The 24,870-nt window shown below is 31.6% G+C and overlaps 1 protein-coding gene across 12 annotated transcripts in view; it reads left to right on the forward strand.

Moving 5' to 3' along the window:
- The window catches only part of ClC-c (chloride channel protein 3), a 137,168-nt gene that overhangs the window by 33,894 nt on the left and 78,404 nt on the right, over positions 1-24,870 (forward strand). For 6 of the 12 annotated variants that reach the window (XM_075373899.1, XM_075373898.1, XM_075373895.1 and 3 more), the window contains 2 exons: positions 2,439-2,536; positions 7,730-7,825. The exons of 1 other annotated variant lie outside the window; for it this stretch is intronic. In XM_075373899.1, coding sequence (XP_075230014.1) covers positions 2,459-2,536; positions 7,730-7,825 — 174 coding nt within the window. In that variant the 5' untranslated portion in view covers positions 2,439-2,458. Of the gene's footprint in view, positions 1-2,438; positions 2,537-7,729; positions 7,826-21,424; positions 21,660-24,870 lie in introns of those variants that run through there. 5 more of the 12 variants (XM_075373902.1, XM_075373901.1, XM_075373896.1 and 2 more) reach the window with 2 other exon arrangements.

Below are 24,870 nucleotides of genomic sequence, written 5' to 3' on the forward strand. Positions count from 1 at the left end.
CACCTCTGGTTAACAAACTCCATATTTTCATTATTGAATGATGTCTTTATCCGCACAAAAAAGAAATCCCAGAAACTATGCCTAATGTACCACTTCTTTCTTAATATAAAAATGATGACTTATGTTTTTATACTTTAGATTTAATGAATATTTTTCATTATGTTTTTTAATACAATAGCAGTAGTGGATGGTAAAGTGATAATTTTGTTTTAATTAATTTGAGTAGCATTTTGTACTTGCATAAAATGTAGAGCTCATAAAATGCTAATTTCTGCAATCACATAACTGTTATTGCAGAAATTCAGCTGAGCAAGGTCATGGTTATTTTCATGTAATTACTGTAGGGTAATTACATGTAATTATAGTGCATTTTAAAAATTTACATTTGTACTACATAGTACATTTGTAATTTAACAAAATTTATATTTATCTTTCAGGAAACAAAATTAACAAATAACTGTTTCTACATAATGCAGAAGTAAGTTAGTGTTCTACTTTGTTTTATTTTTCAAATAAAGAGCATATAAAAGTTACTTAGATCTTTTAAAAATTTAAACATCTTGAAAACATGCAAAAAAGAACCTATAAGATTAAAAAAAATAAGAATACATTAACAAAAATGAATAAATAATCAGTTCAGTAATTTGATTATGTTTTGATTTTTATTTATTTTTTTGAAGCTTATTTTCTTTTATACTGAAGACCTCATTTTCTTCTAGTTTTTTCTTTATGACAAGCTAGTTTTTTTATTACTTCACTAATTCAACATAATTTTCACTCATACTATCCTTTGCATTTCATGAATCTGCTTCCCAGAATGTTACATAATTTTCTGTGTAATTTATACTCTTTTCATCACCTGATGTTCTGCCTGGTGGCGGGTCTCTTACACTACTGCTGTCTCCATCTATCCCTGCCCTGAGTGTTCTCTTTCATACCCTTGTAGTTTCCAATCTTCATCTCCTCTATTAACTTTCTCATTCTTTTTCCTTACTTCATTTCTTCTTCTACTGATCGTTCTGATGCATTTGTTAATATACTTCCTCTAACCACATATCCTAACTACTTTCATTTTATTTTGTGTACTTACCACATAAGTGTTTTTCCTTCTTTAAACCTAGTTATTACTTTTCCTTTCTCACTTAATCCATCCTCCTTACTTTCTCCACTCTTCTTCATATCCACATCTCAAAAACCTCAGTCCAGTCCTCTTCTTCATTGGCAATACTTCATTTCCAAACAAGACATTCTGCTCATTAGATTTGGCTAACCTATTCTTTAATTCTAAGTCCAGACTTGTGCTGCACAGTAATTCCTCTGTTCAGTAAAGGCTTTCTTTGCCAGTGCTATTCTTCCTTTTATTTGCATTGCCCTCTGTCAGTCATTTATCACCATAGTACCCAAATATCTGTAATTTTTCTATTACTATGTACAGGTTTTTCAATAATTTTATCTTTATTTTAAACAGATGTAAGAAATGGTTTATTTCTCCTTTAGAATTTTATTTTCAACATAATTAACATCTCTTCTTCAATCTATTGGTTGGTATGTTTTTGTCTGTCCCTGATAAATTTTGAAATATTTCTTTTAATTGTAAAATGAAAGAATTTGTTTTTTTTTTTTTAATTGACTTGTTCCTTCTGTACAGCCCATAGCTTGATTCAACACGATCACAGTGATTTTTGTGAAATTTGATAGCCATGCTTATGAAACATTGTGTATAGCATTTTTAACTGTATAATTTCTTCCAAAAGTTTGTAAGTGCATTCTTACTTTCAAAATATGAGATTTTCTAAAAATATTCTCCTATAGTGTCACTTTAAATTTTTATTAAAACTTTGATCAGTTGGCTAAATCAAACAAAAAGAGTATGATTTAAAAAATATACACACACATTCCTAGGTAGGTGCTGGATTAGTGAGATTTACTGTACCATAAAATTATACTCTAAACAGGCCTGAGTACGACTAAATAAATCTTTCTGTATTTGAAATTATACTTTCCTGAAAACATGTTTCTTATCATAATACATAGATGTAAAGGCAATTGTTTTTGGTTGTCCTGATAATATATATACTATGGTAAATCTTTTTATGTTGTAAAAGCATGCTAAGCTGAACTTATATTAATCCAAATCTAAGATAATTCAAACCGGTAAATACTATCATTAGAGTTTTGTTTTCTTGTTACAAAAATTGAGTTGTTTTTTGTATACAAGTATGTGTTTTCATCAAGTTCAGATATATCTGTTGTAATTTTTATCTGCTGTGTTTTAATTGTAATATTTATTTGATAAGTTGTTTAATTTTTTTAATTATTTTATATTCCAATCTGTATTTACATCACTTACTTCATGTTATGATTTTACCAATTTTTTTTTTATTTGTGCAAATGGTTTTGGGGCTTATTATATTGATTGTAAAATTCTTTTTCTGCAGAATTGTTTCCAGTCAGTAAAATGGAAAAACATCCATTAAAAGGCAATGCTGCCATTCCTATGAACACACCAGCATCTTACCAAGCCTTTGGTGATAAGGTATGTTTTATTTGGCTTACACCTCACTTTATTGCTTAATGTTTTTATTATTAACATATCGTTTCTTTTATGAATGTTTTTTTTTTTCAATTACATGTATCTCTTATTTTGTGTTATTTTCTCTTATTTTGTGTTGTTTGAGTATATTTTATTGTTGTCTTGCATGAGTTAGCAGATAGTAAAATTTTGTGTATTTCTTAGCTTTGTGAAAGAAACTATTTAATTAGTATAAAAAAATCTCAGAGTATTCCCTCTCACCAAACTAGAGACTAAAGTTAAGCACTCTGATCATCCATGTTTGGTGATCCCTATATGAATTTGGACATCTTGCATTGCCATTTGCCAATGTTCATAAATTCTGCACGCCAGAAATAAGCTGTGGAGTTTTATCAACAATCTTTCATTTTACATGTAGTCCATGATATTGTCTTTCAGTATCTCTCTGATACAGACATATACATGTAATACACATACAAACATATACATATACATGTAGCATGAATGCTTATGCTCACAGAAGTATGCATGTGGAAATTATTTTATGTGTGGATGACAGACAGTATAACGTTTTTTTTTTTTTTATGGCCCGGAAGGACTAATTAGTCATTTATGTTTAGTCTTTCTTATCTTCCAATACTCTTTCATTTATTTTTTTGTTTATCTTTCCAATACTGTATTGATTTTATAATAAATACTGTATAACTTTATTTATTATAAATATGTTTAAAAAATATTTTGTGACAACAAACCAACTTTTATTATAAAATGTTTTTAATGATGTCCTTCAAAATATTTTCAGTCGTCTTAGTGATCACAGTAAACAAATAAATTAGTTTGACCTCATTACAAATAATGACATGATACCAACAAAATCACACTTATAGAATATACAGAAAACCAACAAGTACAGATACCACTTTCACAATGCCTCAAAACACTCAATGTTGTATAAACTGTCCAATTCTAGAGACTACTTGATACACATTAAAGATTATATAGAAGAACTGAGCCCTATGAAATGTCACATATACAAACAGTTATTACAACATAGTCATTGACATTCATTTACAGAATAAATTAAAACAAAAAACTACATCACATTAACGTTTATAATCAAAAACTCAAGAGTATCTAACAAAGTTAAAAAGATGTTGATGCTTCAGAACAGCAAACAAATCATTACACACAAAAAATGATCACCAAATACTGGATGGAAATCACAATGTCTGGAATTTATAAACTGAGTGCATTATGTTCTACATTCATTAATACGAACACTTAAAATCTTCTATAACTACACAGACTCAAAATTTGCCAACCATTTTGTAGGCATGAATAAAAAGTCTACCAACAATGGCAACATCATACACATGCGTCCGTCTTTCAATACTCTTGAACATTAGGAATTATATGAACATACAAAAATAGTATACTAAATGAATAGACACTATTTAATTCCAACTTGCTTTTCAATTATGTGTTTCCTAATAAAAAACAATCATTAGGTCATTAGGAGTAACATCAAACTGATATCAGTTAAGAACATTAAAATACCAGTCTTTAAAGATGATATGTTTTATTATAAAATTTGGCTCAATTTATTTTTCCAAAAGTTAATGTTCTCAAATAATTCCTATCAATTTTTTTTTCTTGCAATTATTTCTTCAGAACTTGTCAGTTTTAATTAGCAACATTTCTTAGATTGTAAATTTACTAAATTAATAGTGAATACATAGTGAATCTTATTTATGATTATTTATATATTATTTGTAACATTTCTTAACTAAACCTAACTAATAATATCTCCGAGTTGTTTTGTAATATGTAAAAGTTGAACCCTTTTTTAATTTACCCACATTTTCAAAATATGCATTTATTTGAATAAAATTGATGGTTTATTAAATATAAATAAGAAGTAATCGATTTTTAAGATTAATTATTATATTCATCTACATCTTGGATACAATAATCATATTATATATTCTTTACCAGATTTATTTAAAAATGAATAAATTTTACACAATCAAATTTTTTTGTAAAAAGTGTAAGTTACATATGCATTTAATATCTGCCTTTTGAAGATAATTATCCGTAAGATAAGTATTTTGTAGTGAAGAATTTATCACAATAACGTTTTTCTTTATTCCAATAAATTTCACCAACACAAGTGATTGCCAATGTTCAATATATTCAGATTATTTGTACATTCAATGTTCATTTACAGTTGTTAGCCTGCTGATGCTTGGTTGTGCTATTTTTATCAAATATTGGCAGTACTAGCAAATATATTATTGCTAATAGCAAATATATTATTGTTAAATTTGATTAAGTCTGCATAATTCTAAATACATGTTGTGTGTATACATTCTAAGTATTAGAATAGCCTCTACTATTTATTTTATGTCGTCTGCATGTTTATGCTTAATTTTTCTATTTTTATTTGTCTATTAATCTAACAGTCTCAACAAAAAAAGAATTACGTAGAATTTGACAGATTTTATCATTTAAACTATTATATGTCATCTATTCTTTGTATAAATAATTGCCTTTTGTTCTTAACTACATTACTGAGTTATATGCAAAAGCCAAATTATAAAAACAAAAATTTGGACGGCAGCAATTAAGTTAATACCGATTCAATTATATATATTTTGTATGTATAATAAAAATTGTCTGTTAAATTCTATAACCTAACCTTCTCTTTAAAGATTGTCGGACATCTCATTTCCTTTCTGGAATATGTCTACTTGACATTACTGATAATTTATTGGAAAATTTTCTGTTCTTAACTATCATTAATTTTGTTCATACTGTATTTATTTAATACAGAAAATTGAAATTGTAGAATGTTTAAGACAGTAATAAGTGAAGGGTGCAGAGGAAAAAGTGGTTTAGTCCATTTTTCCGATTTTTGTTTTGTTGTATCATGAGAATCATAAAGATAATCCCATAGTTCCGACTATTTATTGTAGTGAAAAACAAGCTCATTTGTAAGTAAATAAACATATTGTAAAATCTTGTAAAGGCAAAGAAAGGAAGAGATAGTCCATTGAACATGCAAAGAAGGAACTAAGCTCACACATCATTCTCTGTGCTCCGAACATTCATCTGATTTTTATGATCATCTATCATTAGTCGTAATGCATTTAGTGTACAGTCAGTCTATACAGCATCCTAGTTCATATTTAGCCTGATTGTTATGCTGTGAACATGTATTATTTTTGCTGTTACTCAGTTTCATTTTTAGTAAATAATTTTTATTTATATTATCAGTAATATGAGTACTGGTGAGAGTGAAGGAAATGATAGAAATACTCTATCCAAGAAATGCAGATCTAAGTCAGATTAATTGACGTTAGTAAAAAAAAGTAGATTATCAAGTACAAGTTCGGCATTGATGTTTTATGCAAATGAATTAGATGTTTAGAGGCTGTTCCAGTTGAAGGTAGAAACAATTTAATGAGATGAATAGTTGTGATGATCAGAATTCTTATTTACTTGAGGGTTAATAAGTGCTTTTGTTCTGTGAAGACATAATCAACAATACAAATTTTAGAGATACAACATTTTATTGCAAAGTAAGATTTAACCTTGAAAAATAGTTAAAGAGATTGAAGTCTGCAAAACACTGCATATCTCCGTCTGTGGAATAAGTCAGAAAAAATCAAATTCTTGCAAAAATTGATTAAATTTTCCGGTATATTTTCTAAAGACTAACAAGGTAAACACAAAATTAGGTCACTCTCTATAACTGAAAACAATATTGCTATTGTAAAAAGTCACAATGCGTTATTTAAAGACCGAAATGGTTATTATAATATATATTTATCAAATATTATTTTTTCATCATTTTTCTAATTTGTAGATTCATTTTTATATTTTAATCTATTACTAAAAATGTATTATTTTTATTTAATTATGTTAATAATAACGTTTTTGTGTTAATAAAAACGTGACATTTAAATTATTTTTCCATTTCCTAAAATGTTTTATTTATAATCTGTCAAGGGGAAAAAGCTATTAAATCTGCGGTTTAACCCCTTTTTCCAAGTAAATGTTATATCAAGGTAACAGAAATATTCTTGTATTTTTTTTTTGTGATGATTTAAATTTCTTTTGATGTTGGTATTTTTAGAAAACATTATTTATTTAGAAGTTACCATATAAATAAATTTCAAAAAATTAATTTCTTTTATCAATTACTACAGATTTTTTTTTAAAGAAAAAGGTCTTCTATAAAATTGGCAAATTCGACTAAACCATCTGTTATTCCCCTTAACTTTTCAGATGTATATAGAGTAGTTAGCTTTAGAGTAAATGTATAGAAAATAACAAAACTTAAACTTTTCATCTATTTTAGTTTAAATTGACGACCAGTTTTGACAATCTGTCAGTTTCCTTTTTATTTACTTTGTCTTATATCTATTTGCTATTATTCGAATGTAAAATTTAAACACATCTGTGGTTCAGGTATAATTAATTATGCCTTTTTCATTTTCACAGAATGCACTCCCAATTTTATTATTCCTCTCATTCATTTTGTTCTTCAGGTCTACTGTATCATATCTACTGATATAAAAAGAATAATTAATTATAATAGAAATATATTTATTTTTAACTGTATGTTTTTTTCATCTAAGTATTTTTTCATCCTTTGTTAAAGGTGTTTTGTCAGTTGCTTGTATATGTACTACCAGTATTTGAGAATTAATTGCTACTATTTTTAAGTTTTGTTATCATTTATTTCAATGTTGACTTCTATATATTAATTGAGGATTGCTATTTGAGTTGTCAAAAATATGTTTTCATAATAAAAATTGCCCTCATCATTGTATGAAATAGGTGATTTAAAGGAAATAATATAACACATCTGCTTTTATTGTTGCTGTTGTGATATTACATCCCTATTTGTCCTACTTCCTAGTATTTTCCATAATACTCATTAATTTATAAGAAAAAGAGAGGAGTTTATTGTTTTGTCTTTGATAAAATGTGTTTTAATTTTTATTTTTTAATATTTACCATGAATTTACTTTTTCGTATATTTTTTCATATAAACATTAAAATGTAGTGTAGAGTAATAAATAATATGACTGGTTTAATAAATTTCTTCTTCATTCCTGTATTCTGTGATAAGCTTTTAAATTCAACATAAATTAATTTTCTTCATCGTGCATCTCCCATTATTTTCAGGATACAAAAACAAGTCACAAAAGAGATACAAAGAGGAAACAAAAGGATGAGTTTTCAGGATGGCAAAATGGGCTGTCAGATCTTTGTATGGTGCCGGTAAATATGAATCATGTAGACTGATTTTTTAATTAGTTAAAGATTATAACATTTCCAAATGTTTCTTTACTAAAACAAAAAACCATAACTAACTACAATAACAATATTCACTTATATTTTACTAGACAGTTATTTTCACATTATTCAGCATGATATTTCAATTTATAAAACTGAAATACTTTACTCTTCTGCTGTTATTTTTAATTAAGTATGTATGATTTAAAAAATCTTATGACTATTCCTGAAAAATTAACTAAATTAAAGTACATTAATCTGTTGATGACTTTTAAAGCAATGACTAATCAGATAAGCATTAATTTATTTTATGTTTGTTTAACATATAGCTAAATGCACACTCAAATATTTTTCAGTTAACATTTTCAAAATTGCAGTCTTATTCTTTACCAGTTTTTATCCTTACATAGCTGCATCTCTATTGTCTAATATAATTATTATTTTTACGTGTAATTTTAGACTGTAACCATCTTCTTTTTTTATATTTGTTAACTGTTATTCCAGTATCAAGGTTTTTTCAGGGTTTACCTAGATTCTTTGAAAAAATGCTGAAGGGGCTCATTTTTGTTATCCATGTCGTATATCAAACGCTTCTGACATGATGATCTAAATAATGTGTAATTATGTTGAGATCAGAATACAGAATTTATTTATTACATTTTAATCCTTGTTTTTTCATAGTCTTACATCATGGATTCATCAAGTAGCTAACAAAGGTTGTCTGTTACTAGTTTATTTTGTGAGGGATTTGGAGGGTCGGCTTTCCCTGATAGCGCTTCAACCGTTTGGCTCATTGTGCTGCCACTGAATGAAGTATAGAATCCACAGGTTTGGTTAAAGGTAATCCCCCTACCAGATAACAATAAAAATCTAGGACCCATCATCCTCAGCATACGGAACGTAACCGGATCATACTTAACACCCACCCAACCGATATTGGAAGAATAAGTCTAGGATGATTAAGAGGATCAGTTAAAAGACAGTCAATGATTTCACACTGGAATCACAGAACAAAATGAATAACATAATAAAAAAAAATTCAATTTTTGTACTAGGCACCAATTAGCCAACTAAATATAAACTGCAATATAACTAAATGTACTTGATTTACATTTAAACATTCTTCTGCAATATAGCACTTCAAAAACCTCAGTTTTTTGCCTTTTTGGGTTTCCTATTCATGTGTTCTTGCTAAAAGTCCTCAATACTGTAAGTTACACATACACATACTGTAAGTTATCAGTATTAATAAATCAGTTATTAGATTTTAAATCTTCATTTTTTACTAGCAAATTTATTTGTTAAACCTGTTCTTGCTTGTGCTAGTCTGTTTTTTAAATATATAAAAAACCCTTAACAGTTACTACTTTTTGTACTGCTTATATTATTTTGCAATTACTCTCATATTATGGAATGGTAAATATCAGTTGGAAAACAAAACTTTTACAGCTTACAAAAAATCTTACTGATATACTTCATAATAAACACTATTTTTATATAATTATCAGTGGATATTGAGACAACTGTATTAATAAATAAATGAATGAAGAAAATAATCGATAAATATTAATTAGCTAATAAAACAATTGTTATAAAATACCATAAATGGATATTTGTAACATTGTATGTAGAATGAAAAAAAAAAGTAGAAACAATTGTTGTCATTTTACACAATCCCAATCAAAAATAAAGTTACCTTAAAAACATTCAAAGCATTGAAATCTCTAACCAAGATTGCCGATCACAACCTAATGTACATCAAACTTGAGGTCGGATAAGATAAAAATTTATCATAAAGAAGATAAAGAAAGCAAGAAAGATCGAACAAATTAGTCTTTAGGAGATAGATAACTGAGATTTTTTAATAAATTCTAAAAGTCTTATTAGCTATCGAAGGTCTTCTAATATTATTTAAAAATGAAATCTGTATCAATACTGACGAAGTAAGTTTCCTGATTGTCTAATAACTGTTTATTGCAGACTTTTGAAACAGTTTTTTCTAATAAATTAATTTGATAATCGGTTTCTAGGCAGGGTTGGGCTACTGCCAATTTTCTTGCTCTTCAATATTTATAGTGAGCCATATTTCATACTTCTATTAATTTTTCTTACACATCCTAAATTTTAGTTATTGTCTTTATCAGTCAATAGATTAGGGGATTAATTTTATGTGGGTGCAGTCTACTCTTTCGAAGGGTTTAGTTGTGTTTTTTGTATTTCCAAGGAGAGAGGCCAGTTTCCTAGAGGTAGCCATACTAACATTAAACTTGTTATTCTTAAAAATATTTCTTACCTTGCTGCTATACAGAGGACAGTACGCATCTTTTCTCCATGCTTTCTGTAATCCTTCTGTTATTTTTTTGAAATAAGATTACATTATATTTCCCAAACTTTTTTTGTAAATCTTTTCTGTATGTAGATATGGCTTTTGTAATAAATCATAGAAATCAGCTGTATATCTTGTATAATTCATGCTTCTGTATTAAACTTTTAGACTTCATGGCAGCCAGATGGCTCTGTAAATTATCACATTAAAATTTACATTTTATTTTGAATATGAAAAGAATCAGTGATATTTCTATTGGCGTGCATACTTTTCTGTAATTATTATTAGAAGATATTTTATTACTTTTAAACTAAAAAAAATGGTAATGTCTTTTTAATTTTGGTTTCATGCAATTTTTTTTTTGTTTGGCAAAGGTGAGATTTATCACCAACAATTACTTTCATCTTTTACAGGATCAACAATCTAAATGGTCAACTGGTTTTAGATTTTATGTAAAATTTTTCAGTAAATGGTTTTTGAAGATTTTGTTGTTTTCCAATTAATCTGAACAACTGTTTAGTGTATCTTTAGTTTCCATTTTATATATTATATGTGATTTTCAGTATATAGTAATATTTATTTGGGCTTGATAAAAAATCCTCTTATTTTTGTATATTGTTATCATATTACACTTATTGTTATCTTGTCAAAATTAGTTACAGATTGTAATGAATCTATAACATTGAGTTTTCCTTTTGTTCACTTATAGTTTCAGCTAAATGAACATCATCATCAAATTTTTTTCTATAATGATTATTATGAAGGAACAGATTTTTACAATGATTAGGTGTATAAGATATTACTGTGTTACTGTCATACAATGTTTTTGTAACGTTTAATTTTTTTTAAATATGAATATGTCCTAGAAATGAAATATTCATTAAAAAAACATTTGCATTATTTTTTTATGATGTTTTTGGAGGATAAGAATTGCCCTTATTATTGATGATTCCTTTTGCTTACAGTAGTGTTAATCGAAGTACAAATTTAATGAACTTAAATAATGTGAATTAAATTAAAATTTTAAATCCATGAATAAGCTTTGTTTATATTTTATTTTATTATTGCTCTAAAAGTCATCATTAAACTTTTTCTTTTAGTAAAAACATAATTATATTTATTAATTTATTTATAAATAGTTTAATACTTTTTATAACTTTCTTTAAAAAAAGATTTTTCTTCTGTATATGAATTATTATTCTTTTGTATAATTTTTTTATATGGCGATTAGTATTTTATCAGAATTTCAAACTTGAAGTTCCAATTTTTCTTTTTTTCTTTAATGATTATTTGTTTATATAGGACTTTTATTTGTAATGAAAACTGTAAAAAAAGACATAGCTAGAAAAGTTTGAAATTTTAATTCAATAAAATTTTAGTGTTGCTTTTACAGTAAGAAACACTAAATCCTATGTTGTCTCTTCAGTGTGATACTGTAATGTTAGTGTTACGTGCGATACTTCGTCCACCATCGTTATCGTACCCAACAATCACATCAGCTGCCACATAAGCCGTACGCTGCTACTGACTCGTAAACCTCAAAACAAGATTAATTATTTGTTCACCAACCGGTATATTGCTAATGAAAATAAAATAGGTGTTCAAAAAGTAACCCCACCTTATGGGAAAATCAGTAAGTTAAAATAGTTTTTGAAAGTGGCCTCCATTATGCGATTCACATAATTGAATACTATGTTGCATGCTCATAAACACATGATGTAATGTTTGTTGAGGATTTGCAGTGACACTTCATTCAATTTCACTCTGCGATTCGGGAATGGAGTGAGGATGAGTTTTGTAATCAGCATCCTTAAGGTATCCCCACAAGAAAAAGTCATAAGGTGATGAATCAGAAAATCGAGGGAGCCATAACCCCTTCAAAATCATTTTTCCATGAAAATACTGATCCAAGAAAGTCACAGTGTTGTTGTTGGTTGTATTAGCCGTAGCATTATCCTGGTTAAATCACGTGTACTCTAGCCGGTCTACAGGTATAGTGTTTACAAATTGTTGCGTGGCCAAGGCCTTTGACAAAGTTTGGCATAGCGGGCTGCTTTATAAGCTAGCACGATCGGCGATCCCCTACCGCTATGTCAGACTGATGCGGTCATATCTGCTAGACCGACATTTTGTCGTGCGCGTAGGGGAAACGATTTCCTCCACCAGAGAAATAGCCGCTGGGGTTCCCCAAGGAGCAGTACTTTCCCCGTTCTGGTACACTTTGTACGTGAACGATATGCCGCTGTCGGAAGGGGTCAAAACGGCCCTTTACGCAGACGACACGGCATATTTCTACGAATCCGCAAATGTGGATTACGCGGTCCGGAGGCTCCAAAGGCAGCTGGACTTAGTGGAACCGTGGCTCGACATGTGGAGAATTAGGGTCAACGGTGAAAAATCGGTGGCCGTGATGTTCACATGCAAGACACGAAAACCGACCAGAGAGCTGGAAATCTCAGGGGAGAAAATCCCTTTTGAGAAAACAGTTAAGTACCTGGGGGTGGTGTTGGACAGGCGGCTTACCTTCGGCGAACATGTAAATTATGCGACCCGGAGGGCTAAGGCCGCCAGAGCCTCGCTATACCCAGTGCTGAACAGTACCAGCCCGTACCCACTGGCAACTAAGCTCCTCATTTTTCGGCTGTACGTACTGCCGATTCTAACATATGCTTACCCGGCATGGGGGGCAGTGTTGAGCTCCTCGCTTCAAAAGAAGATCGAGGCCGTCCAAAACATCGCGTTGCGGACGATCTTTGGAGCTCCGTGGTTCGTCAGGAACGCCACTCTCCGATCTGATGCGAGATTTCAATCCGTGTCCGAGGTGGGAGTGGCGCAGGCGCGCAGACTGTTCGGGAGAGTGGCTGTGTCCGAACACAGTCATCTTCGGGACATCTGCCGAGAGGACCCAACTCCGACAGTTGTAAGGAAGCGGCCTCACGCCGTACTGGACGAACCACCGTGATGGTGTGGTGCGATAGCCGAAAATCGACAAACCAGGCTTAGGGGCCTCCATATCGCATGAGCCATAAACGGAATAGTGCGTCAGACGCGTTTCCGGGGTCGCGAGTGAAAAGTTTTTGCGAGTTATATAGTTTGAAGACGTCAAACACGGTAAGTCGCGCATAAAACAAAAACGCGGTCTAAATTTAAAAAAACTTACAGTAAGACAAAATATCCCAGCAATTGCGACTCCTCCGGAAAAGGGGACGCATTGCTCCCTCCTTATAGCTAGTGCCCCGTTGTGGCGTATTCCTGCTAGCCTATTAAAGAGTTAGCACCGAAAGGACTTCAGTGGACGGTCTGAAGGGGAATTACGTCGGGAGGACAGGCTTTATAAGCCTAGCCTTCCGCGGTCGGCCCATGAAATGGGTTCGATAACGCTGGTTTAACAACGGATTGGAATGCAATTAAATCCGTCTTAAATTCACTAAAATAATAATAGACAAAACTTGAAAAATTAGATCCGAGATTAAAAAATAACCCTTTCAAAAACAAGCCCGATTAGAATGATCCAGCAGCAAGGGACTCTGTCCAGGTTCTGCGATAAAGTAGGGAGTAATAGACTCCTGCCAACTTTGCATTCCATTCCATTCCAAATTGTTGCACCGTCTGTATGTAGCAGTCACTGTTCACTATGCCTTGAAAGAATGTCATGAAGATTCCCCTATGTAACATTGGACACCAATTACCCACTTGTATGGACAATCACTTTTTGTCCATGCAGCTGATGTGGATTTTCTACACCAAATGAATTCAAGTGAATTCTGTGCATTCACATATCCATCAAGGTGGAATCATGCCTCAGACCAAAATCAATCGTCAAGTTCTTCTTCACCTGGTGTTACAGATGACATAAACCGCTAACGGAAAGCTACACGTTTTCCTGTGCTTGCAGGTAACAACTCATGAACAACACGAATTCTATACGGGTGCATCTTTAAACGCTTGTGTAATGCCGTATGGGCACTGCCAACGGAGAGACCAGACTGGCTAGATAGGTGTTGGATAGACTTCTTGGGACTAACAGAATATGCAGCTTGTACACCGATCAACTTTTCTTATGTTAGCACTTTCGGTCGACCATTTTTGACTGCATCTGCCACATTCTCTGTCTCTTGGAATTTGTCGTACAGTTGCTTCATGGAAGACTTGTTTGATGCATCCACACCGTACTTTTCTGTGACGGCATTCTGGATCTGGGCATAACTGGCGTATCTGTTGTATTGGGAGTCAAGGAATATTCTCTGCTGCATTGTGTAACCCATTTTTTCTCAAGATTCATCAGTTAAATCTGGAACAACGAAAGAAGGAAACATTCTTCCATAAGGTTGCGCCACTTTTTGAACACTCCATACCTATTCGTATCCAGCACGTCAGCTTTGATTAAGGTTTAGCCGAGAGATACGGATTTTTATCTGAAGACATCGTTGCCTGAAGTCCAACGTAGGTTTTGAAAACGAACACTCCGATTGTACTCGTTCTATTTATTATTCCCGACAAATATTAGTCCCGAGGCGCATTTACTCTATCGTTAGCGTACAAGAAAGATCTTACCATTTAGCTAGGCTACGGCCAACCCACCGGGTTGGTCTAGTGGTTAACGCGTCTTCCCAAATCAGCTGATTTGGAAGTCGAGAGTTACAGCGTTCAAGTCCTAGTAAAGCCAGATATTTTTACATGGATTTGAATACTAGATCGTGGATACCGGTGTTCTTTGGTGGTTGGGTTTCAATTAACCACACATCTCAGGAATGGTCGAACTGAGAATGTACAAGACTGCACTTCATTTACACTCATACATATCATCCTCTGAAGTATTATCTAAACGGTAGTTACCGGAGGCTAAACAGGAAAAAGAAAGCTAGGCTACGGCCATAGCTTAGCCTGATAGATTCGAATGTTAGACGCGAGATTGAATGTTAAACCAAGGTTGTCCTTACCGCCAGCTCCGAGCGCTAAAGAACCACCGTTCGTCTACTACGCGCCCAAATCGTAGTTAGCCGATTCGATGGACGTTAAGACGTCACCTTCATGCCATCGGAGGCTAAGAAACGACGGTGCTATTAGAAAAACCGGTCGGTGATGGTTCACAAATCAACTGACAGTTGCGACTAAACCGCGTGCTTTCTCATTTTAGAGCTATGCAATAACGTATGTTATAGATCGCCACCTATAGTGTCGAATAGTTGGGAATCTTGCGCCTGGTATCGGATGCGGATTAATATCCAATACTCAAACTCTTTTGTTTTAGTTTACTTTTTTAGGAACCAAAAAACCTGACACCGTGTTTTTTAAACTTAGTACCTAGATATGAAACCCGGTTAAAATCGTTAATTATTATAGAGCGTGTACTATATATGTATTATTGTGTGAAGGGTACATGCGAAGTAATCGAACGATGCTGAGCATTACGTTAAAAAATAAACTTGTTTATTATGAAATCATCCTTTTCACTTCTAACATTGTTTTAAAATTCACATCCTAGTTCGTTAATTGAAAAATAAATAATTGTTTTTCCCATTTATTAATGCTATTGAAACAATTCAAAATTAGCAACTGCTTAATCGGTGAAGTAAAACATTACTAATTATAATTATGTGAGAATCAGATAGCGATCGATTAATTTCTTATCGAAAATATCACTGGTAAACTCGTAGGCCTTTTTTTCACTTTTCTCTTGTGCCTAATTTTTTTTTTCAAGTTGAACTTTCAGAAGAGATATATCACATCTAATATTCATAATGCCATTAGGTCGGGAGTCGAGAGGCTTAAATTTATTTTATTTCATATATTACATTTACATTTCCTTATATTTTTAATATTACTTTTTATTCGATTATTATCTGATGTAAACCGACGTAATATCCTTAAAATTGTTGGTATTTATATATACCAATTATGTTTTTCTTCATCACGCTTAAACTTATTGATCGGTCATAATATTATCGTATCGAAGCCGGTACCTGGTTCTGTGGTATTATTAAATGAGCTTTCTTTGTATTCCCCCTCCAGACGAATAATTCATACAAAACGGTAGGTTGCCTTGTTTTATCACCGATAACGCCAGTTATTAGTTTTATCGTTAATTATTATATTTTAGTTTATCTACTGATAAGTTTACCGTTTACCATAGGAATGTGAATTGTTGATAAATACCGTTTGAAATCGTTAAGGATATGTTTGTCACGCTTTCGATTTCGTGTCGCATTTTTACTTCGTGGAAATCGTAATACGTAATAAGTACAATATAACGCTACGTACTAAACGAATTGAACAGTAGTGAACACTGTACTCTGGTAGCTTGAAAGCTATTGCATTAATAAATATTAACCCGGCTGTCATTTAAGTCGCACGTTGTTCATAAGTTGAGCACAATCCAGTTTCTCTAAATTGTGTCTCTTTTTATCGACCTAACCAAATTCGTGCGGGCTTCCGATGGAATCATCACTTTAACCCCGTGATTCACAGTTTTTTAACTGTTATTATTATCTCGGCTATCAGGAGTGTGATGCTGTTAACTGACCTCAAATCTAAGTTATAGTGGTTATTCTGGGATGTAATGTGTGAAAAGTACAATAAAATTTAAGTATTAGCGGTTTGGTCGGATACAGAGTACAAGAAACATTATTTTTTATTACGCATAAACTCCTGAAAAATTCACTATCGCGGATATTGTGGATAATTTTGACGATTAAAACATGTTTTGTTGATATGTCTTTATGTATTTTATCTCCTACCGACATTTCTCTATTTCTGTAATGTAAACCCAGACGATAGTTTTCTTCAATCAGCGTCTGCTTTTTTGCTAATTTTTAATTCTAACACAGAAAGAACTGAGCCGACCAAAAAAGGAAGATTATCGGTTTTTTTTTTAAGAGGCTTTAATTCTTTTCAATCCATATCTCCTTCTTTAGGGCGACTTTGGCATTCTACCGGGAGTACAAACATCGTTATTTTCGGAAAGTTTTCACATGACCGTTTTACCACGTTGTGCAAATTCTTTTCAACAAAAACTTAACTGCATCGTCCTTATTCCTTATCTCTTGACGCTTGTTCGAGCTAGCGTTATCGTCTCGTTGCAAGTTATGTGCTAAGATAAGGAAGTCAATATTGTTAATAATACAGTAAAACCTCCCCAAACCTGAATCTGACGGGACCGAGTAAGAATTCCGTTTATAAGAGGTTTTCGTTTTGCAAAGTTTTTAAGAATCAAGCTAATTTACCGTGACGTGCTATGCTATGAATTATACAAATGTAAAATGAAGTTAGACCAGGATAAACATTTGGATGGAATAATCCGAAATTATACTGCTTGTAGATAACATTAACCACTAATTTTCAAAAATTGTTCAGTTACACTAAAAGAGGGTGTTTTATATTTTTACAAGTTAGTAATTTTTCATTTAAGTTAGGTTTAATTAGCCTGAAAATAAAATAAAATCATTCTCTAAAATAGTCAAGTACAGTTTTGTTTCAACCCTTCGAAACTTTGTTTTCAATAATGTATACACTTTACCTGAATTATACACTTCAGTAATATAAGTAAATAGAAAAAATTCACTTATTCTAAAACAAAACACGATCTAACACTAATTCTAAAATAAAATCATTTTCTAAAATAGTCAAGTACAGTTTTCTGTTTCAATAATTTACTCTTGGAACTTTCGTTTTCAATAATATATTCTAACGGTTAACATATTCTATCGCAAATCATCGCTGTTTATACGAATCGCGAATTCTTCCAGCTATGCGACCATACCCAATGCTTCTCCGAAACTGTTAATTTTGTTCTCCGTGTCCTTCTTCTTCTGTACTTTCGTTAATCTTGCCTGTTTCAGAGAAAATAATTTCATTTACGGTCTGAAATCCTTCTTCGGTTACCAAATCACTATAAATACTCATGTGCCTTCAGCATAAACTGATGTTTGACCACGTTTTATGCAGCAGAAATTCAACTTCACGCAATGTTGTTATACTGCGCAAAGTACATGTATCAGGAGCATAATCATTATCGGTTTCAGTGCAGAAACCAGCTTCTTTAAACACATTTTTAACGCAATTATTTGTAATTTGTTTGTACGACGAAGAGAGCCACCTTAGTGCATCCAGAACAGTTATGCGTCAATTCTTGAACAGATGAACATGAATCCATATGTGGCGACTAGTGACTGCAGAATGTGTCTCCGATAATGAATTTTTGTGATTTAATGACCCCCTGATCCATTGGTTGAGTTACACTGGTTGTGTTTGGAGGAAAGAACACAAGTTTTACGTTAGAATAATTTCCATGACGGTGACACTTCGCATTATCTAAAAACAGTAGAATATTTCTATTTTCATTAACAATTTTTTCATTTAAATTATTAGCCATTTTTCCATTGTTAGACGTCATCTAAGACATTATTAGCCCATCATTCCAGTGGTAACTGAACGACATTTTTGAAACAGCGAGACCTCCAAGATTTACCTATCACCAATGGTTTAAGCAACGTGCCATCCGCAAAAAAGCACACCGAACAGTCTTTTTTTGAATTGTTTGCGTCCAACACACTTTTCATTTTTGAAACACAGTGTTTTGTTCGGTGAAGCTCGAAAAAGTAAATCGGTTCAATCGCAATTACCGATATTTTTTTGTTCGTAACCTGCGGTTATTTAATTTTATTTTTCCAGTCGATAACTATTTCTTGTGTCTACATCTATAGCCTCGCCTGAAAGTTGATTGTTGTTAGATAAACAACAGTTACAGTACTGTATTATTATAATAATCATCTCTACTGGATTTATAATTAGCAAACCGTGGGAATGTACAATCTTCTTTTTTAATTTTCTTTCCGTCTTATGGTACAAGATTAATATGTAAAATTAAAAGTAAAATGTATGTTTCCGTATTGTGGAGATTTCCGTCTTGAAGAGATTAATTTCTATCAAAATATATCGGGACTTAGGAAACCGTACGTTTTGAGGAGGTACCGTTTTGTAGAGGTTTCACTGTAATTACTAATCGTTGGCTTACTGGTGGACAGATTGATATTTAATACCCACCGGGTTGGTCTAATGGTGAACGCGTCTTCGTAGATCAGCTGATTTCGCAGTCGAGAGTTCCAGCGTTCAAGTCCTAGTAAATGCAGTTAGTTTTATGCGGATTTGAATACTAGATCTTGGATACCGGTGTTCTTTGGTGGTTGGCTTTCAATCAACCTCACATCTCATAAATGATCGATCTGAGACTGTACAAGACTACATTTATACTTATACACATCATCATTATTCATGCTTTGAAATAATACCCGACGGTGATTCCCGGAGGCCAAACAGGAAAAAAACTTAGATTGATATTTAATAATTACGTAACCGATGATGATTATGAAATAAGGCAACCGTTGTTTGACCCGATAGTCGTTTCAAAGAAGATCCGAGGACAGGTATTATATATAATGCACGGATATAAGTACCCGTGCGCTTTTGACATTGGCAAATAATTTTAACGCAAAAAAAATTTTTTTTTGCACATTCTTAATGTAAGGATGAAATTAATGTACTAAGTTGAATCATGCACTAGGAGGCGTGGTTATAAAAGCGTTGGAGGGGAAAGCTGTTTATTTATCTACAGTAGGCGCCTAAATTTCTCTTATTAACGATACATATCCTTCTTATGGAAATAAAAAATTAGCCCATAAACGCGGTAATCTTGGCGATAAAGTTTCCGTAGAATAGACTTTTACATGCACTAATATTTTATCATCGGTAAGTGACTATATCCAGTACGGAAAAGTAGGCTGGTTGTTAGCACAGTTTGCATCTGACCGATCAATTTTTACAGTGAATGAATTTACTTTTTTTTCATCGTTACATCGTAATTTTTTTTTTTTTTTTTAACTTTATATTAATGTGAATAAATGCAATTCCGATGTTACACATTGGTTTATTATTTAGATTTCTTTTTGACAAATTTAAATCTAGCTCACACACAAGTTTTATTTTACATTAGTTTTAACTTACGTATACCGTACATTCATGCCGTCCTCGACCTTCTTACCAAAATGTGACTGGTCATCAGCTTAATACGTGTCATTCATTCAAAAAAGTAATTCCTAATTAATTGTGCATTTTTTTTTAATACGGTTTACTGTATCTTCGCCTTTTTCCTTTTACATCTCTCGTACATATTTACGTATTTTTTCTTCTCATTCGTAAACCGACTGTAAGCTATGGCCTTAATTTATTTAAGCTGTTTTACACCAAAGTTGTTTCTACATGTTTGTGTTTATCGGTAAATTTAATCGATTTTTTTTCTTTATTATTTTGCCGTTAATTTTTTTACTAATTAAATTATTGAAAATCCTTTCTTTTCCTCAATTATATTCGTTCTGAGTTTATATTAAATTTACATTAAATGAAATAAATCATTAATATCTTTGTTTGATTATTATTTTTGTAACAGTTTTATTACTTTTCTTCGTATTGAAGAGTCGGTTTGTGATTACATGTTACTTACCACCGTGTCCAAACTTTAAACATGTTTAACGGCTTGATTAATATTTAACCGATGTACTATTAGGTTACGTATGATCGGGGTAAACGTCTTACGGTTATCGTAGTGCGGGCTGATGGTTTTATATTAAAAACGATTGAACAGAAGTTTTACTTCAAAGAGCTAAGATTATAAACAGTTAACCGATTAAAGAATTATTTTTTCGTGTAGGTTACCACCGAATAAGCGAGTTATAGTTACATTATCGTTAATTGTTTTACATCGTTAGTGGTTGTATGATAGTAAAAAAATTCGCAATCCTTAACCGTAAGAACTTAAAGTTGTAATTAAGATAAACAGCTATTTCATATACAAATAATCGATGTCGTTTTATTTACCTGATAGTTTAGGTGAACTAATCGAGTTCTCTAGTTCAAAGTCAAGGTTAATAATTTCACTTGAGTAATGAAGTTTCCATATCTGGCTTAGCCGCCAAACACCGTTTGATGTGTCGTTCTATTAGTTTAATGATATCGAGCGCGCGCACGCACACACATCGGGGGAGGAAAGATTATCGTTCACGACCTTTAAACAGTTGTATGATAATTTTTGTCAGACCCACCGTATTGGATTGCGAGTCTGTTTTTAAGTTATATAAGGGAATTTTAATAAATTAGTTGTTACAACTGTTTGTCTGTTTTCTAGTCAAAGATAACAGTAGTGATTCAGCTGTTTATAATTTATTTAATTAAATATTTAATCGATGTAACTTATGAAGCCTTGCAAATTGTTAGCGTTTAGTTTATAGTGTGAATATTTTATTAAAAAATTATTATTCGTTTGTGGATAGCTATGTGTTTTATTCGTAAATATAGTTTATTATTGCACTCGTATTTATATTCTAGTTTTATTTATTGTTTAAGTGTGCGTATCAAATAATTATTACTAAAAGTGTGAATTTAGAAAAAGAAGTTGCCAAAATGATGACGGATATTGATATGGACTGGGTGAAAGAACCGCTTGTAAGTTGTTTATAATTTGAATTATAATTATTTTGTACAGACCTCATTTTTTTTTATATGATGTTTTTCGTAACTATTTTCAATATGAATTGGTAACAACATTACATGAAGCCCACACAATATTTTCATCTATTTTGTTAATAAATAAATATATATTACAGGTGATTCAAAACTAAACGGCAATCACTCAGGAGCTGATTCTGTAGTTAAAAGTTGAAAAAAAGTTAGTCATAAGCCCGAAAACGCTTTGTTAGCGAGTTACGGCTAGCGAAAGATTTCGCTCGGATTTCAGTTCCCCCGGTGAAATGAAATTTTCCTGAAATTATGGAAAGGTAAATTAAGGGGCGAATTTAGTTGTTTCTTATAATTTTTGACCTAAAAATATTAAAAAAATGGTTCCCAGTTAAGTGGTTAGTTTTAAATATCTGACGTAAAACAAAAATTGTGGGTAAAAAAACAAACACGTGTTTGGATTTAACGTAAGAAAATTTTGTTAAATTGTTAATTAAGTTTTTATTTTTTTTAATTAGAAATGTAGATTATTCAATTCTGAAAAGATTCGTTTAAATTAGTTAAGAAAAAATTGAATACAGGCTTATTTAAATGTAACTTTATTAAAAAACTAAACACAATGTATTGTGAAAAAAATGTTTACAGCATGAAATAACTAATTTTGTTCATAGGTTGGAAGTAACAGCTGATCATATATTTACAACCTTTTTATCGGAATGAATTAATTTTTTTTTATAGGTTGGTAATATCAGCTGAGCCAGTTAACTTTTTGAAAGTGTCGGAATAATCTTGATGGTGGTTTTTGCATTATATTAAGATATCTCTGAGAATCTGTGTACAATTCAGAAAACAGTTTTTACAAAATTTAGTGAAATTTTCTGTAATACATAATACATAATGGGAAACAATACAAATATGTATTCATTTGAAAAACAATACGAACATGATATTAATTTACGTAAACAAGAATGGTTTGGCTGCAGTTCAAGAATATCGTGATACATATCAACATCGAAGAACACCTGATCGCAAAACTTTTGAAGTTGTGGGAAGACGTCTTAGAGAAACCGGCAGTTTTAAACCAAAACAGGTGGATACTGGTCGTCAACAAAGAGCAAGGAAACATAATAATGAACAATGAATTTAGTTGTTTGTTTAACAATGAACAACTAAAATTCGCCTCTTAATTTACTTTCCTAGAATTTCAAGAAGTCTTAATTTCACCGAGGGAACTGAAATCTGAGCGAAATCTTTCACTAGCTGTAGAATTATCGCCAACTACAAGCAGCAGACGGGTATCATGGCATTTAAATATTTCAAAATCAAGCGTTTGGCGGGCACTTCATGAAGGACAGTTGTACCCGTTCCGTGTAACACGGGTACAATACTTATTACCGCAAAATCATAATAAACTGAAGATATTCTGCCGATGGTTAAATAAAAATCGGGTACAAAATCACAATTTCCTTCGTTGTATTCTGGTATCAGATGAATCACGCTTCACAAGAAATGGAATAGTAAATTTTCGTAACTTCCATATTTCTTTTTTTCCTATTTAGCCTCCGGTAATTACCTATCAGATAATACTTCAGAGGATGAATGTGAATGATATGTACGAGTGTAAATGATGTATAGTCTTGTACAGTCTCAGTTCGACCATTCCTGAGATGTGTGGTTAATTGAAACCCAACCACTAAAAAACACAGGTATCCACGATCTAGTATTCAAATCGGTGTAAAAAAAAACTGACTTTACTAGGACTTGAACGCTGGAACTCCCGACTTCCAAATCAGCTGATTTGGAAAGACGCGTTCACCACTAGAGCAAGCCGGTGGGTTTTCCACATTTGGGCGGATGAAAGCCCACATGAGACTGTGACAAGACATTTCTAGCATACATTTTCAGTTAATGTATGATTTGGTGTTCTAGGTGATAATTTAATCGGTCCATTTTTCTTATCAATGAGGCTTACAGGTAAAGCATACTTAAACGTTTTGGAAACAAATCTGCTTACCCTCTTGGAAGATATTTCTTATTAAAAGAGGTTAGAGATATGCGTGACAGGACACTTCCTCATTTTTCTAATAATCTAAAGGATCATGTAAATAATACATACGGTAGACAATGGATTGGCCCCCTCGACCTCACGCCATCAGACTTTTTTTTATGTGGTTGGATGAAGTCAGTTGTTTATTCAAAATGTATTAACACACAAGAGGAACTAAGTAATCTCATAATAGAAGCTGCAGACTTAATTAAGAATACTTCCAACGTTATGAGATGCGCTAGAAAAGAATGGATTCGTCGAGCGAAATCATGTATTGAACAAAGTAGGGGCCACTTTGCGCAACCTTAAAGGTAATAACGCCTTCACAAATTTTTAGTGTCATTTTCTGTTGTTTTTTAAAGTTAAATTACATTTTATGTTAAAAGCTGTTTCCACCCTATGGACAAAATTAGTTATTTCATGCTGTTAATTTTTTTTTCATAATTCAATTTGTTTTGATTTTTAAATTTCAATATCTTGTAATCAATTTTTTTAGTAATTTACTACTTGAATCTTTTCAGAATTAAATTTTCTATATTTCTAATTAAAAAAAAATACAATTTAATTAACCATTAACAAAGTTTTCTTACGTTAAACCCAAAAACGTGTTATTTTTTACTTCAATTTTTTTTTTACGTCAGATATCTTTAAAACTAATGGAGGTACAGTCCTGGGGCCCATTTTTTAAACATTTTCAGGTCAGATATCATAAAAAAACTAAATTCGCCCCTTAATTTACCTTCCAAAAATTTCAAGAAGTCTTCATTTCACCGGGAAAACTGAAATCTGGGCGAAATCTTTCACTAGCCGTAACTCGCTAACGAAGTGTTTTCGGGCCTATGATTATATGAAATTTTTTCTCTATTTATAGCTATATCAGCTCCCGAGAGATTGCCGTATAATTTTTATATATATATATTTCAGAAAATTTAGCATTCATTCAAGAAAAGTATGAATGGTTGGAATTAATTTCTTTTTATAGTACTCTGTAATTATGTTATATGAGGATTTATTTCATAATTATTTGTCATATGACTATTTTTGTATTTCTTCATTGTCTACTCTGTTTTTTATTTCATAATTGAGTTATTTAAATTATGATATAATATTTGATTTCCTGTTTACTCTTTCCTTTAAATTTCTCTATTAAAA

Source organism: Lycorma delicatula, chromosome 8 (assembly GCF_047948215.1).
Source record: "Lycorma delicatula isolate Av1 chromosome 8, ASM4794821v1, whole genome shotgun sequence".
Classification (NCBI taxonomy): Eukaryota; Metazoa; Arthropoda; class Insecta; order Hemiptera; family Fulgoridae; genus Lycorma; species Lycorma delicatula.